Below are 16531 nucleotides of genomic sequence, written 5' to 3'. Positions count from 1 at the left end.
CGCTGTAGTTTGTAATAACTACGTTTCCCACAGAGCACCGCGCTCATCAGCGCATATTTGCAGCACCTGGGTTCGCTGCTACATTAATGCGCGTTCCCATCAGCGCGGTGCTCAGTGTGTGAATTGTTCAGTGACTGAGCCGGTACAGTATCAGGTATTCCCGAGAGGTAAACAGTATTTATAAAGAGTTTCAGAACAGAGCTGTTTGAACAGGGAGTTTGATCATTATTTTCTATATGAACAGAACAATCTGCGTGATTCCGCTGTTTGTGTAGCGCAGTGGGCAGAGTGCAGCGCGCCTGATCTTCTTCCGCCATCGGCTCGAAACCGGCTTAGGGCGAAAAAACTAACGTAACACAAAGCACTAACAAACCTGCTCACAACTTTTCCGTCCTGCACAGTGGGTCCAACCCGTGTGTTTGAGTAATAAAAGTAAAGTCACTCCTACATTAGTATTCACCACACACCGCCCCCTTACAATATAGAGGAAAAAATGTCATATATGGGGGAGAAATGCCAAATATAGGGGAAATATGGCATACATAGAGAAAAATTGCCATGTATAAGGGAAAAAATGTCATATATAAAAAAACCATATATAAAAGAAAAAAAAAAATACCATATATACCATATACCATATATAAGGAATAAATATGTGTGTGATATACAGTATATATACATATACAGAAAAAATTTCATATATATAAGGGAATAAATATAATATATAATATAAATATAAAAAAGGCATATATAAGGAATAAATGGTGTATATATATACACAGGTCGAGGTACGTACGCACGTATGTTAAGCTCCCGGCTTTAGCGTGTCCAATTGCAAATTTAATTTCCACCTGGGAATTGAACCCAGGACCTTCTTGCTGTGAGACAACAGCGCTACCCACCACTCAGTGTATATATATATATACTGTATATATACAGTGTATCACAAAAGTGAGTACACCCCTCACATTTCTGCAAATATTTCATTATATCTTTTCATGGGACGACACTATAGACATGAAACTTGGATATAACTTAGAGTAGTCAGTGTACAGCTTGTATAGCAGTGCAGATTTACTGTCTTCTGAAAATAACTCAACACACAGCCATTAATGTCTAAATGGCTGGCAACATAAGTGAGTACACCCCACAGTGAACATGTCCAAATTGTGCCCAAATGTGTCGTTGTCCCTCCCTGGTGTCATGTGTCAAGGTCCCAGGTGTAAATGGGGAGCAGGGCTGTTAAATTTGGTGTTTTGGGTACAATTCTCTCATACTGGCCACTGGATATTCAACATGACACCTCATGGCAAAGAACTCTCTGAGGTTGTGAGAAATAGAATTGTTGCTCTCCACAAAGATGGCCTGGGCTATAAGAAGATTGCTAACACCCTGAAACTGAGCTACAGCATGGTGGCCAAGGTCATACAGCGGTTTTCCAGGACAGGTTCCACTCGGAACAGGCTTCGCCAGGGTCGACCAAAGAAGTCGAGTCCACGTGTTCGGCGTCATATCCAGAGGTTGGCTTTAAAAAATAGACACATGAGTGCTGCCAGCATTGCTGCAGAGGTTGAAGACGTGGGAGGTCAGCCTGTCAGTGCTCAGACCATACGCCGCACACTGCATCAACTCGGTCTGCATGGTCGTCATCCCAGAAGGAAGCTGACGCACAAGAAAGCCCGCAAACAGTTTGCTGAAGACAAGCAGTCCAAGAACATGGATTACTGGAATGCCCTGTGGTCTGACGAGACCAAGATAAACTTGTTTGGCTCAGATGGTGTCCAGCATGTGTGGCGGCGCCCTGGTGAGAAGTACCAAGACAACTGTATCTTGCCTACAGTCAAGCATGGTGGTGGTAGCATCATGGTCTTGGGCTGCATGAGTGTTGCTGGCACTGGGGAGCTGCAGTTCATTGAGGGAAACATGAATTCCAACATGTACTGTGACATTCTGAAACAGAGCATGATCCCCTCCCTTCGAAAACTGGGCCTCATGGCAGTTTTCCAACAGGATAACGACCCCAAACACAACCTCCAAGATGACAACTGCCTTGCTGAGGAAGCTGAAGGTAAAGGTGATGGACTAAACCCAATTGAGCACCTGTGGCGCATCCTCAAGTGGAAGGTGGAGGAGTTCAAGGTGTCTAACATCCACCAGCTCCGTGATGTCATCATGTAGGAGTGGAAGAGGATTCCAGTAGCAACCTGTGCAGCTCTGGTGAATTCCATGCCCAGGAGGGTTAAGGCAGTGCTGGATAATAATGGTGGTCACACAAAATATTGACACTTTGGGCACAATTTGGACATGTTCACTGTGGGGTGTACTCACTTATGTTGCCAGCCATTTAGACATTAATGGCTGTGTGTTGAGTTATTTTCAGAAGACAGTAAATCTACACTGCTATACAAGTTGTACACTGACTACTCTAAGTTATATCCAAGTTTTATTTCTATAGTGTTGTCCCATGAAAATATATAATGAAATATTTGCAGAAATGTGAGGGGTGTACTCACTTTTGTGATACACTGTATATATACATATACATATGTATATATATGTGTGTGTGTATATATATATATATATATATATATATATATATATATATATATATATATATATATATATATATATATATGCCATATATAAGGAATAAATGGTATATATACAGTGTATCACAAAAGTGAGTACACCCCTCACATTTCTGCAAATATTTTATTATATCTTTTCATGGGACAACACTATAGAAATAAAACTTGGATATAAGTTAGAGTAGTCAGTGTACAACTTGTATAGCAGAGTAGATTTACTGTCTTCTGAAAATAACTCAACACACAGCCATTAATGTCTAAATGGCTGGCAACATAAGTGAGTACACCCCACAGTGAACATGTCCAAATTGTGCCCAAAGTGTCAATATTTTGTGTGACCACCATTATTATCCAGCACTGCCTTAACCCTCCTGGGCATGGAATTTACCAGAGCTGCACAGGTTGCTACTGGAATCCTCTTCCACTCCTCCATGATGACATCACGGAGCTGGTGGATGTTAGACACCTTGAACTCCTCCACCTTCCACTTGAGGATGCGCCACAGGTGCTCAATTGGGTTTAGTCCATCACCTTTACCTTCAGCTTCCTCAGCAAGGCAGTTGTCATCTTGGAGGTTGTGTTTGGGGTCGTTATCCTGTTGGAAAACTGCCATGAGGCCCAGTTTTGGAAGGGAGGGGATCATGCTCTGTTTCAGAATGTCACAGTACATGTTGGAATTCATGTTTCCCTCAATGAACTGCAGCTCCCCAGTGCCAGCAACACTCATGCAGCCCAAGACCATGATGCTACCACCACCATGCTTGACTGTAGGCAAGATACAGTTGTCTTGGTACTTCTCACCAGGGCGCTGCCACACATGCTGGACACCATCTGAGCCAAACAAGTTTATCTTGGTCTCGTCAGACCACAGGGCATTCCAGTAATCCATGTTCTTGGACTGCTTGTCTTCAGCAAACTGTTTGTGGGCTTTCTTGTGCATCAGCTTCCTTCTGGGATGACGACCATGCAGACCGAGTTGATGCAGTGTGTGGCGTATGGTCTGAGCACTGACAGGCTGACCTCCCACGTCTTCAACCTCTGCAGCAATGCTGGCTGCACTCATGTGTCTATTTTTTAAAGCCAACCTCTGGATATGACGCCGAACACGTGGACTCAAATTCTCAGGCGAAGCCTGTTCCGAGCGGAACCTGTCCTGGAAAACCGCTGTATGACCTTGGCCACCATGCTGTAGCTCAGTTCCAGGGTGTTAGCAATCTTCTTATAGCCCAGGCCATCTTTGTGGAGAGCAACAATTCTATTTCTCACATCCTCAGAGAGTTCTTTGCCATGAGGTGCCATGTTGAATATCCAGTGGCCAGTATGAGAGAATTGTACCCAAAACACCAAATTTAACAGCCCTGCTCCCCATTTACACCTGGGACCTTGACACATGACACCAGGGAGGGACAACGACACATTTGGGCACAATTTGGACATGTTCACTGTGGGGTGTACTCACTTATGTTGCCAGCTATTTAGACATTAATGGCTGTGTGTTGAGTTATTTTCAGAAGACAGTAAATCTACACTGCTATACAAGCTGTACACTGACTACTCTAAGTTATATCCAAGTTTCATGTCTATAGTGTTGTCCCATGAAAAGATATAATGAAATATTTGCAGAAATGTGAGGGGTGTACTCACTTTTGTGATACACTGTATATATATATATATATTTATATGCATATATATATAAAAGAAATAAATAACAAATATAAGGAGTAAATGGTATATATACTGTATATATATATGAGAAAAAAGGCATATATAGAAAGAGAAACCTGAGATATTTGTTTTTTTTTTATCACTTTACTTAAATAGGTACGTCAAGAGGAACAGACGGATGTTATTAAAAGGGAATAATTATTCTTTCTGTGTGGCCCGGTAATAAATGACCCAGTCCGTGGCCCGGTAATAAATGACCCGGTCTGTGGCCCGGTGGATAGGGACCACTGATGTAGCGGGTAATGAAAACAGCTGTGTAAAACAGGACCCCTATGAGCTCACACCAATGCTGTCATCTGTCAGCGCCTGAAAGCCCTAAACACCTCTGGGTTTCCAGTTTATGGTTATAGCAGAGCTCTTAACAGCATTTCTGCGATGTTCGTTTGCTGTGCTGTAAATGAAACGGAGAACGAGGTGCCCATTACGTGCCATAAAAGGGAAATCAAGCTGGAGTGGATAGAAAGGGCGAGAGAGAATGAGTAACGAGAGGTCAGCGGTGCGATATGGAATCGCTAAATGTGTTACGGTATGAGCTGTTCTCAACACACGGCTTTTGTACTCAGGTCAAGGTTCTGTGCAATCGAGGGACCTCGTACGTATAAATACGCACGTATGTTAAGCTCCCGGCTTTAGCGTTTCCAATTACCCAATTGCAAATTTAAGTTCCACCTGGGAATTGAACCCAGGACCTTCTTGCTGTGAGACGACCGTGCTACCCACCACTCACTCTCTAAAGTGCCTGTCCAATCTGGGTAGACGGGGAAGGGGGGGTGCTATCCTAGCTTTTCAGTGGGAGCAAGGCACACAGTAACACCCTGGACGGGGCACCGGTCCATCACAGGGCAGACACACATACACTCACACATTCACCTATAGGGCAATTCAGTGTCTCCAATTAACCTGGAAAAAGCCAGGAAAAGGGCATATATAGGGAGGAAAAGAGCATATATATAGAGGAAAAGGGCATATATAGGGAGGAAAAGAGCATATATATAGAGGAAAAGGGCATATATAGGGAGGAAAAGAGCATATATATAGAGGAAAAGGGCATATATAGAGGGGAAAAGGACATATACAAGGGGGAAAGAGAATATATAGAGGAAAAGGGCATATACAGTGGGGCCAAAAAGTATTTAGTCAGCCACTGATTGTGCAAGTTCTCCTACTTAGAAAGATGAGAGAGGTCTGTAATTTTCATCATAAGTACACTTCAACTATGAGAGACAAAATGAGAAAAAAAAACTCTCTGCAGGTCATTCATAAGGTCCCTCCGTGTAGTTCTGGGATTTTTGCTCACTGTTCTCATGATCATTTTGACCCCACAGGATGAGATCTTGCGTGAGGCCCCAGATCGAGGGAGATTATCAATGGTCTTGTATGTCTTCTATTTTCTTACAATTGCTCCCACAGTTGATTTATTCACACCAACCTGCTTGCCTATTGTAGATTCACTCTTCCCAGCCTGGTGCAGGTCTACAATTTTCTTCCTGGTGTCCTTTGACAGCTCTTTGGTCTTGGCCATGGTTGAGTTTGGAGTCTGACTGTTTGAGGCTGTGGACAGGGGTCTTTTATACAGATAACGAGGTCAAACAGGTGCCATTAATACAGGTAACGAGTGGAGGACAGAAGAGCTTCTTAAAGAAGAAGTTACAGGTCTGTGAGAGCCAGAAATCTTGCTTGTTTGTGGGTGACCAAATGCTTATTTTCCACCATAATTTACAAATAAATTCTTTAAAAATCCTACATGTGATGTGATTTCCTGGATTTTTTTTTTCTCATTTTGTCTCTCATAGTTGAAGTGTACCTATGATGAAAATTACAGACCTCTCTCATCTTTCTAAGTAGGAGAACTTGCACAATCTGTGGCTGACTAAATTATTTTTGGCCCCACTGTATAGAGGGGAAAAGGACATATACAAGGGGGAAAGAGAATATATAGAGGAAAAAGGGCATATATAGAGGGGAAAAGGACATATACAAGGGGGGAAGAGAATATATAGAGGAAAAGGGGCATATATAGAGGGGAAAAGGACATATACAAGGGGGGAAAAGAATATATAGAGGAAAAGAATATATAGAGGAAAAAGGGCGTATATAGAGGGGAAAAGGACATATACAAGGGGGAAGAGAATATATAGAGGAAAAGGGCATATATAGAGGGGAAAAGGACATATACAAGGGGGGAAGATAATAAATAGAGGAAAAGGGCGTATATAAGGAGAATATGAGCATTTCCTATGCTGTATATAGAGGAAAAATACCAAAGGGGCATATATAGAAGGGGGAAGGTGCATATATAGTGTGAAAATGCCATACATAGGAGGAAAATTGCATATATAGAGGGGAAAATGACATATATAGAGGAAAAAAGCATATATGGGGGAAAAACACATATAGAGGGAAAGGGCATATATAGAGGGGAAAAGGACATATACAAGGGGGGAAGAGAATATATAGAGGAAAACGGCATATATAGAGGAAAATGGCATATATAGGGTGAAAATGCCATATATAGAGGAAAAAAGCATATATGGGGGAAAAACAGAGGGAAAGGGGCATATATAGAGGGGGAAAGGGCATATATAAGGGGCAAAAAGAGTATATAGAGGAGGAAAATGGCATAGACAGAGGAAAAAAATCATGTATGGGGAAAGGCCATAAATAAAAGGAAAATGGCATATATAGAGAAAAAGTAGCATATATAAAAGGAAAAAACATATATGGGGAAAAGAGCATATATAGGAGAAAAATGCCATATATAGGAGGAAAATGGCATATATAGAGGGGAAAAGGACATATATAACGGGGGAAAGCATATATAGTGGGGAGAAATGGCATATATAGAGGAAATCGGGGTCGCGGGGGGTGCTGGAGCCTATCCCAGCTTTTCAATGGGAGCAAGGCACACAGTAACACCCTGGACGGGGCGCCAAGTCCATCGCAGGGCAGACACACACACTCATACACACATCCGGTTTAGGGCAATTCAGTGTCTCCAATTAACATGACTGGGAGGAGACACGGGGAGAACATGCAGACCCGGACCACCCGGCCTGGGGACCGAACCCAGGAACCTCTTGCTGTGAGGCGACAGTGCTACCCACCGTGCCGCCCACGACTCGCCAAAGTAAAACCCGAACGTCCTCCAGCGGCATGCGGCCAGGCGAAACGCGAAGGGGACACGTACAGTGAGTGTGTGTTGCATCTGCAGGGACCACAGCAGCCCGCTTCCCACACATTCACACACTCGAACACACACACGCCAGACGTGGCCGAGGCCTGATGAGAATTTCAGACCCGGATTTCTGTTTTTAACCCCCGGTTTAACTCAACCCGTGTTCCTCCGCTGACCTTTTGACCCAAAGTAAAACCAATCATACACGCTGCACTGATGTCCAATTTTATTAACCCTCTCTTTAAATTAGTGTTTATCTAAGCAAGAAGCTGGAGTGTTCTCTTTCTGGTCCGATTCTACGCGGCTATCCTAGGAGGCTGTGCACTTTTGGACTTTTGTTCTCACACAGGCAGCCTAAAATTAGCCTGCGTCTCTAAGGGGCTTCTCTTTAGCTAGCCTGATTACAATGTTATTCTGCGGTAACAGACACGGAGAGCTTCGCTTGAATCAAAAAGCAGACGAATCTTAGTATCATTCAAGCAAATGCTAAGTTAAATGTTGTGGGAAGGCAGAAGGCAGAGCATAACTGCACCGCCTTGAGGGCATCCTGCTTCATGCGAGGGGAAGAGAAATAAACAATGAAATCCAAACCTCAACACATCGCCATAACGGTGCACCAGTGCAAGCAAGTGCAACTTGTACAGCCCAGGCGCATAGAAGGATGTTTTAAGTCGGTTTTAAGTTTGTTTCCAGTAAGCAGTCAGCTGAATCTAAAAATGTGAAGCGAGTGTTATATGAAAGCGTCCACTGAATGCCTCAACAGATCTAAATAGGCCTAGTGTAGGGCAGTGAAAGCCCAGCAGGTGAGGTACTGGACAAATAATCAAAAATCCTTATCGACTGACGACTGTTTGGACTCTTGGTTTGAAGAAACAAGTCTTCTTAATGCGGTACGAAGTGTAGAACGACATGTTGTAGTTCGGAGAGGACTACACATCCCAGGGCTGACATTGCTTACTAGCGCTAATGTGCAACAGCTGGCTCCAGGGTTCAATAATTAACCACAGAGCTTAGAGCAGTGCTGAGTCTTTGTCTCCCCTTGCTACTGACTACTCTTTTATTCGTATTTAAGGCTCCAGATTTGTATTTAAGACCTCCAGAGTTTTAAGACCTTCTGACCAGTTGCTTTTAAGTGTCCCACGCTCTAGGATGAGGTCCAAAGGTGACCGGGCTTTCTCTGTGGCAGCCCCATTTTTATTAAGACTCCCCCCTACAACTTTGGGTCAAGAAGGAAACATTGGACTGATTGTGCGTCAGTGGGTCCACCTAGTGAAGATTCACTGTTGGGCCCTTGAGCAAGGCCCTTAGGTCTGCTCCAGGAGTGCAGTACAATGGCAGACCTACAATGGTAGGAACCAATACAGTGTGCTCAAAATTGTAGCTATATCATTGGTCAAAATCCAATTATATTTAATTATACACAGGTGGCGCTACCATACTAAACACTATTTAGTATAAATGATGCTATTAGGGACACAACAGCCTATTTCATTTGTTGTTTTATTCCCATTTTCAATTTGTTTTCACACTCTTTCTACTTACTCAAGTATTAAAAGGCTTATCTTATTAGGACGGATCCAAGTACTTGAGGGTTAAGAACCTTACACAAGAGGGGGGTGGAAGAGGGGGGTGCTTAAACCAGAGACCTTTACCACAGTTTTAAGCCTCAGCTAATCCCTAAACTAGATTAATCTCACCCCCATGTGACTCCAAAATGACAAAGATACTTATTTAGACCTTGGGTAGCACTGTCACCTCACAGCAAGAAGGTCCTGGGTGCGATTCCCGGGTCCTTTCTGTGAAGAGTCTGCATGTTCTCACCGTGTCTGTGTGGGTTTCCTCTCACAGTCCAAAGACAAAGATGCAAATGAGGTGAATGGAACCAAAGTGTGTAAAACATGATGATAAAATCCTGATAAATGAATAGACCCATAGACCGTCGAATACACGTACTTACTCGGCCATCTACACACCGCTTACAGAGTCTGCTGATTAAAAAATGAGAAACGTGGACTTACCACCAGACTTTCATTTCTCCTGAGCACAGAAAAAGAGAAGGCCGGACAGGGGCAATAATGGCACGATGTGTAGCAGGTGTACAAGCGTCCTGATCCACCGGTTACCTGAGCGTGGAAGAAATGGACCAAGTATCAGTATTAATACATATACACACTGGACAGGACGCCAACTACTTGCAAGGCTTCGGCCAGGACCTTCCTCAGAAATCGCCAATCATGTCTCCAGAATGGTGCGCCATCACTGGCTGACAATTTTATTACAACGTATATTAATATTTATTAGTTTATATATGTTACAAGACTAAACACAGTGGAGGCCAATAAGATCAACATTGTTTTCCCCTTGTTTGCTTAATATAAATTTTCCTGCAGGCACCTGCACCTGTCTTCTGAGGCCAGGAATGTGGCGAGGCATTTTATTGTTGAAGTTTGTCCCCCTTAGCATTAATGTTGCCTTTACAGATGTTCAAGATAGCCGCCTCAAGGCGCTCAGGTGGCCCAATGGCTCAGCTCGCAAGTTTTGATGGAGGGAAGGTCGGACATGGTCAGTTCCTGCTGTCGCTGTGATATATGCAGTCTTCGGGACTGGACCGGACATCTGCGAGAGTGGCATCACGTGGGGCTTTGAGTCGGTGTGGGAGCCCAACACTGGCAGCAAACGCTCTCATTTTGCATCGGTTCGTATCAGGTGTTGGTGGCATTTCTGGATGTTGTTGATTAATTACATGTAAAAGTATTTCAATATTTTAATCATGGAAGTCCGAACCATCAAACCAACGGCATCAGACCAAATGTACCACAAACTCACCAGAGTGTTTTGCGTGTTTGAGTGTTGTGTATCTATTTACGCAGCACTGCGCAATTCTGGAATGGAAGCAGCTGATCAAATACATCTATCTTACATTTTCATAGTGTGTTCGCTACAGAGGGGGGCTTAGACCTAACAACATATCATGACACCCATAGGGGCCATGAACAGCATAAGCCGCATAACTCAATGCGATAAGAGTTGGGACATATTTATTTATTTCAGAAAAACTGTACTGAAAATGATTCATTTGTATAAGAATACAAATGTCATGAATCAAATGCTGTGTCAGGATTCAGCCCAGTACTGCTGGGATCAAGGGTTCGGATCTCCTACATACGGACGTGGATTGGCGCTCTGTTCTAGGTGTCTTGCTGCATTGAAAGCTGGACCTACTGTGACCCTGACCAAGATAGAACAGTAATAAGACATGAAAATAAAATAATTATTATATTATTATAAAATTCCAACTGCATCTTGTCAGCGCTTGTGATGAACGGTTCACTACCGGCTATCGTTTCAAATCTACATTTTACGCAGTGGGATGATCCGCTAGCACACCAGCGCCGAGATTCTGAGCTCCTGGATTGGAATCTCGGCTCTGCTACCGGTTGCCTGGGCGCCCTCTAGCAGAGACAATTGGCTTCCAGTCTGCTGTGTGGGAAAGACCGGACTAAGGGGTGGTTGCCCAGGGTGTCTGTACAGAAAGTGGAAGAGCGCAGAGATCTGGGCGTGGCCCTTCATACGTGAAGCTGACCTCATGTGCAAATCCAACGAAGTATGGGAGAATAAGAAGGGATTGGCGGGACTGTGTACACGTCGGAGGAAATGTGTGTCGGGCGAATATACTCCCTCCTTGGACGCCATCGGGGTCCCCAGGACTAGGGTCAGGCTACGCTATGCTAAATTGGGGAGAAAAAGGGGGTAAAATGTATGAAAAGGAGGGACTATGGAGGACCTCATGAGAGGCGAATGAGAGCTGAGTCCCAAGTATGCTTTAAAATGTTAGTCCCAGGTGTAGCGAGTAAAATCGGATGAGGTGCAGGGAATGCTTTGAAGTGAAGTGCATAACCGACGAGCTGCGCCCTCTCTACCTGCCGACCGTTGTGAGCACGGCAGGTCAGGACGCTACGTTTCCTCTACAGTTCAACCAACAGCCGTAGTTCAAGCTACGTCCAATAGAAATGTCCCGATACTGGTCACAAATCAGGTAACTACCTGATTGAAGCTTATTTACAGTTCTGGCCTTTTCAGGACAGATCATCAGGCAGCTTTAAAGAGAGACCCCCGAGTTGTAGAACACCGACCGGCTCATAACAGTCGTTCCGAGCCAACAACACGAGCCATCGATAAACGACTCGACTCCGAACGCTGAGCATGACTCACGGAAACATTACCTATTAATAAAACTCTATCAGCAAAACAAATGCTGCTCTGACACCGGCACACCATTATCCACCCAAACCCTGACAAATCCCAAGCCACTGTAAATCACCTCCTTTCCTGACCCTACTTAAGAAAAAAAAGCACCGATCTGTCAAAAGAAGGGTAGATGATTCACTGGGAGAGTCATTGGAACTGGAGAAGAAGCAGAGGCTTTGGAAAATGGACTGCTGAGTGTAATAGGTCATGGTTGAGATGGAACTAGACACCTGATTTATGGTCGCTGGACAAAGTCCCTGAAAGCACATTAGTAGGAGTCATGAGTAGGTGGTGCAATTTCAGGCGTCTTTTAACAGGAATCATATTTGACTGGTTTGTTTACATTATATTGTATTTTATAGGGTGTGTAGTCGAAGAGCTTTAAACAAGAAGCCACAAACAATGAGCCGATGACATAACAGTGTCTGTATCAAGCAGGTAACGTCCTTGACCATTGTCTTTGAACTACACTTCAAAGCATTATCTGCACCTCAATGAGTGCTGCTCGTTAACCTGGGGGAAACCCTATAGAGGCGTACCTGGGACTCAGCTCTGGGCTTAGTTCTCTGACTCCCTGTCATTCTTTATAGTTCTCAGCTCTGAAAACACGGTAGCACACCAGAGCTGACAATTCAGACTGGTCCGGCAGATTGGCTGATTGATGGCGCCTGGACAGTCGAGGGATAACACGTTGATCAGGGTGCGGCTCTCCGTACACAAGGCTGATCCGCATATGCAACTCCCCTCGTGCAGGTGAAAAGATGCAGTCGGAGGGGGAGGGGGCGTGTGTCAGTCTCGGCTCTCCTCAACCAGGGTGGAGATCAACAATAGTATCAATATCAGGTAGTGATAAGTGATACGTTTGAGACCGCGACCTTTAGTCATGATAACACATCAGGCGTAGATATTTTTACTATATAACTATTGTACCAGCAGCCAGGCCAGTCTAGCACCTGGCCCAAAATGTGGACAAACAGGGACGTTCCTGAAACAAACGTCATCTTGATGGTAGCATGTGTACCCCTCAGTCTAGGACGGTAGCCTAGTGGGTGGAGTTTTGAAGACTGTCGGTTCAAATCCAAGCTCTGCTATGCAGCCACTGTTGGGTCCTTGAGCAAGGCCCTTAACTCTGTCTGCTCCAGGGGTGCGGTACAATGGCTGACCCTGCGCTCTGACCCTAGCTTCCAGAGTTTTTCTTCTTTATGGAGCCCAGACAAATGTTCAAGCACTAAAACATTCTCTTACCAGCTTTGGTCTTACCCAGCACCCCTTAGAGCACATGTGTCAAACTCAAGGCCTGCGGGCCAAATCCGGCCCGCCACGTCATCATATGTGGCCCGCGAGAGCTCAAAAGACGTATGATTGTCTTAAAATACACTGTAAAATCGTACATAAACTGCATCTCCCACAATGCAAGCGGATTTTGTGACCTGCAAAGTGACCGCATCTCGCCACTAGATGGCACTCTTTCCACATCAGCGTTTAACTGAGACGGTTTTCCAACAAGTGACGTTGAGAAATATTTACAAACAATCCCAACATGTACAAGACGAGAAAGAAAGTGAATACAACCGGTACGTCTCTTGTGTTATGAGGCCATGTCTGTGGTAAAGGAGTACAATATAAATGTACATAGATATACATTATACAAGAAATTGTCCAAGACTTCAAAGGCGGACTGCAATCACGGCAGGATATGTTACAAAGGATACTTTTGAGGGCCACCATAATGCAGATGTGGCCCTCGGTGAAACTGAGTTTGACACCCCTGCCTTATAAATTTTCTAAAAAAAAAATGGTTTTCCAACTAAGTTCCTAGGCAGTCTTAAGAAGTGATGATAACCGACAGCCCTCGTGGGAGAAGCTCAGTGTGGGTTTGTGGGAAGTCGGAAAGTTGGAAGACTCACGCAGTGCTATTTGGGACCAGGATAGCGATGACAATCTGGGATCTGTCTAGCCAAACCAGATGAATCAGTTGTGAATGTAACCCCTCTGTGCTCTGGTGACTAAGGGTTAAAAATTAACCAAACTCATTTCTGTTGAAGTGAATCTGAAAGGAACAAGCTGAAAATCCCCTAACATCACACTGTAGGTTAACTTCAGGGTGTTTTCACACCTATAGTGTTTTCGCTCTGGTCTGAACCAGTCTTTGGTTTGGTTTCTTTTCTCACCAAAATGCATCAGTTATAGACCATGTAACAACAGTTTGAAGGGTTTCTTTGGGAATTACCTAAAGATCAACTCAGAGCTCCCGATACTTCCATTGTAATGCTTGTGGCTTTGTCTTTAAGATCTCTATACCTTACCAGGAGTTGCATAAGAAGAAAAAAAGGGATGGATCAAACAGGAAGAATCAAAAGAACGTCATCATTAGTCTGGAGATGATGACAGTAAAGTGAAAGAGTGGCTTATTACGAAGGCTAAACACCAAAAGCACTTTTTGTGGTGCTTAGTTGGTCACAATTGGTCGTGACATAGGGAGGGAAGGTTGGGCTGGGTCTCTTCCTGCTGCTCCAGGACTGGTCTGGGTGCCTGTGCAAGTGTGGGGGGTCATATGGAGCTTGGCTGTCCATATGCGATACGGCTCTGTGTAGGAACCCAACACTGGCAGGTGATAAGTAGTGGCCTCAAGATTACACAATTAGTTGTGACATAGGGAGGGAAGGTCGAGCGGGGTCTCTTCCTGCTGCTCCAGGACTGGTCTGGATGCCTGTGCAAGTGTGGGGGGTCATATGGAGCTTGGCTGCCCATTCAGCCCTGGACTTTTTTCTTGACCAGCGCACTACAAGCACATCGCACCACACAGATCACCCCCTAATCAAATGTTAGATGATTGATATTAATAGTTTTCATCTATCTTACCACTAAAGTTAATAACTCACTATAATAAAAATTAAAATAATAAAAAAATAACTACAAACAAATATATATATTTCCAACACTTTCCTTTGCGATTAATAGTTCTATCCATCTATCACACACATAAAATTTACAATTTCTTAAATGGTTCTATTGGATTTCCCCATCCTGTCTCATTAAACCGCAAAAAATACAATTAAACCTTTCTTTCATTAAACCTTTAACACTGGTAAATATGCTTTTTTCGCACTTTTATTCACACGTGATTCACGTTTGTTCCAAATTAGTGCATTGCTCCGATGAGCAAAGAAATAAATACTTTATATGTTGACAAGGGAAATTAACCATGTGAGCTATGCACATAATCACTCTAAAAAATGTTCTGAACAACTGCATTTTCCTTTCTGTATTATAGAGGACAAGATAGTGTTTACTTTTTCTGAAGAGCAGAGACTAATGGTACCATCTCAAATTATATCCACCGCCCTATGTAGTGCACTATGTTGGACATGACATCATAGAACTTTTACAAAAATCGTCCTTAAAACAGCTGGTTTAAAGCCCCTGATATCCAACAGTAGCTTAGATAACTACTTATTAATCATTCAGTGACTGTTAAAAGAATTTTTTTGTACTGTTAGGAAGTACCCTAAGTAGGGCATAGGCGACATTTGAGATGGGCCCACAGTCTCCTTTTAAACGGCGTTACTAACGAAGCAGAGGCACTGAACACTAATTTTTCCTTTTCTGCTCTCTGGATATGCTGTAGTTCCTCACTGCCAAACAGGTTGTCCAGTTTCCTGCACTTTTCTGCATCTGCTTGCAGCTTTTTCTGTTTTTTATCACAGGCTTTTTCTGCACCTCCTTTACGCTTTTTCGACCCTTTCTCCATCTCGCACTCATTCATAGTGTTTGTACTGGTGGTTGTGATTACGGTTTATCCTGGGGGAGGGACATTTCTGTGATTGGCCAATGGACATGCAGTGAGGATACTGTGGTGGGCCAATGCACACTTCAGGATTATTATTCAGGAATATTAAAACAGAATTTATTTTTCACTCTCTCAGCGGCCCACATACAGAGCGGCCCACCGGGAAAACTCCCGACCCTCCCGATGGCCAGTCCATCCCTGCTGGCAGGTGATAAGTAGTGGCCTCAAGATTACACAATTAGTTGTGACATAGGGAGGGAAGGTTGGGCGGGGTCTCTTCTCGCTGCTCCAGGACTGGTCTGGGTGCCTGTGCAAATGTGGGGGGTCATACGGAGCTTGGCTGTCCGTATGCGATACAGCTCTGTGTAGAAACCCAACACTGGCAGGTGATAAGAAGTGGCCTCAGATTACACAATTAGTTGTGACATAGGGAGGGAAGGTCGAGCGGGGTCTCTTCTCGCTGCTCCAGGACTGGTCTGGGTGCCTGTGCAAGTGTGGGGGGTCATACGGAGCTTGGCTGTCCGTATGCGATACGGCTTTGTGTATGAACCCAACACTGGCAGGTGACAAAAAGTGGCCTCAGATTAAACAATAAGTCGAGACATAAAGGGGGAAGGTTGGGTGGGGTCCCTTTCCGCTGCTCCAGGACTGGTCTGGGTGCCTGCAAAAGTGTGGGGGGTCATATGGAGCTTGGCTGTCCGTATGTGATACGGCTTTGTGTATGAACCCAACACTGGCAGGTGACAAAAAGTGGCCTCAGATTAAACAATAAGTCGAGACATAAGGGGGGAAGGTTGAATGGGGTCCCTTCCTGCTGCTCCAGGACTGGTCTGGGTGCCTGTGCAAGTGTGGGGGGTCATATGGAGCTTGGCTGTCCGAGGACTGTCGGACTGTGTGTATGCGATACGGCTCTGTGTAGGAACCCAACACTGGCAGGTGATAAGTAGTGGCCTCAAGATTACACAATTAGTTGTGACATAAGGAGGGAAGGTTGGGCGGGGTCTC

The 16531-nt window shown here is 44.3% G+C and overlaps 1 protein-coding gene across 1 annotated transcript in view; it reads right to left on the bottom strand.

The window, feature by feature from the left end:
* The window catches only part of zswim7 (zinc finger, SWIM-type containing 7), a 28317-nt gene that overhangs the window by 1877 nt on the left and 9909 nt on the right, over positions 1-16531 (bottom strand). The window contains exon 5 of the mRNA XM_062988653.1: positions 9507-9611. Within this exon, the coding sequence (XP_062844723.1) occupies positions 9507-9611 (105 nt within the window). The remainder of the gene's footprint in view (positions 1-9506; positions 9612-16531) is intronic.

This window comes from Trichomycterus rosablanca, chromosome 26 (assembly GCF_030014385.1).
Source record: "Trichomycterus rosablanca isolate fTriRos1 chromosome 26, fTriRos1.hap1, whole genome shotgun sequence".
Lineage (NCBI taxonomy): Eukaryota > Metazoa > Chordata > Actinopteri > Siluriformes > Trichomycteridae > Trichomycterus > Trichomycterus rosablanca.
Note: the sequence above shows the minus strand (reverse complement) of the source record. Positions and strands in the feature narration are given on the sequence as shown.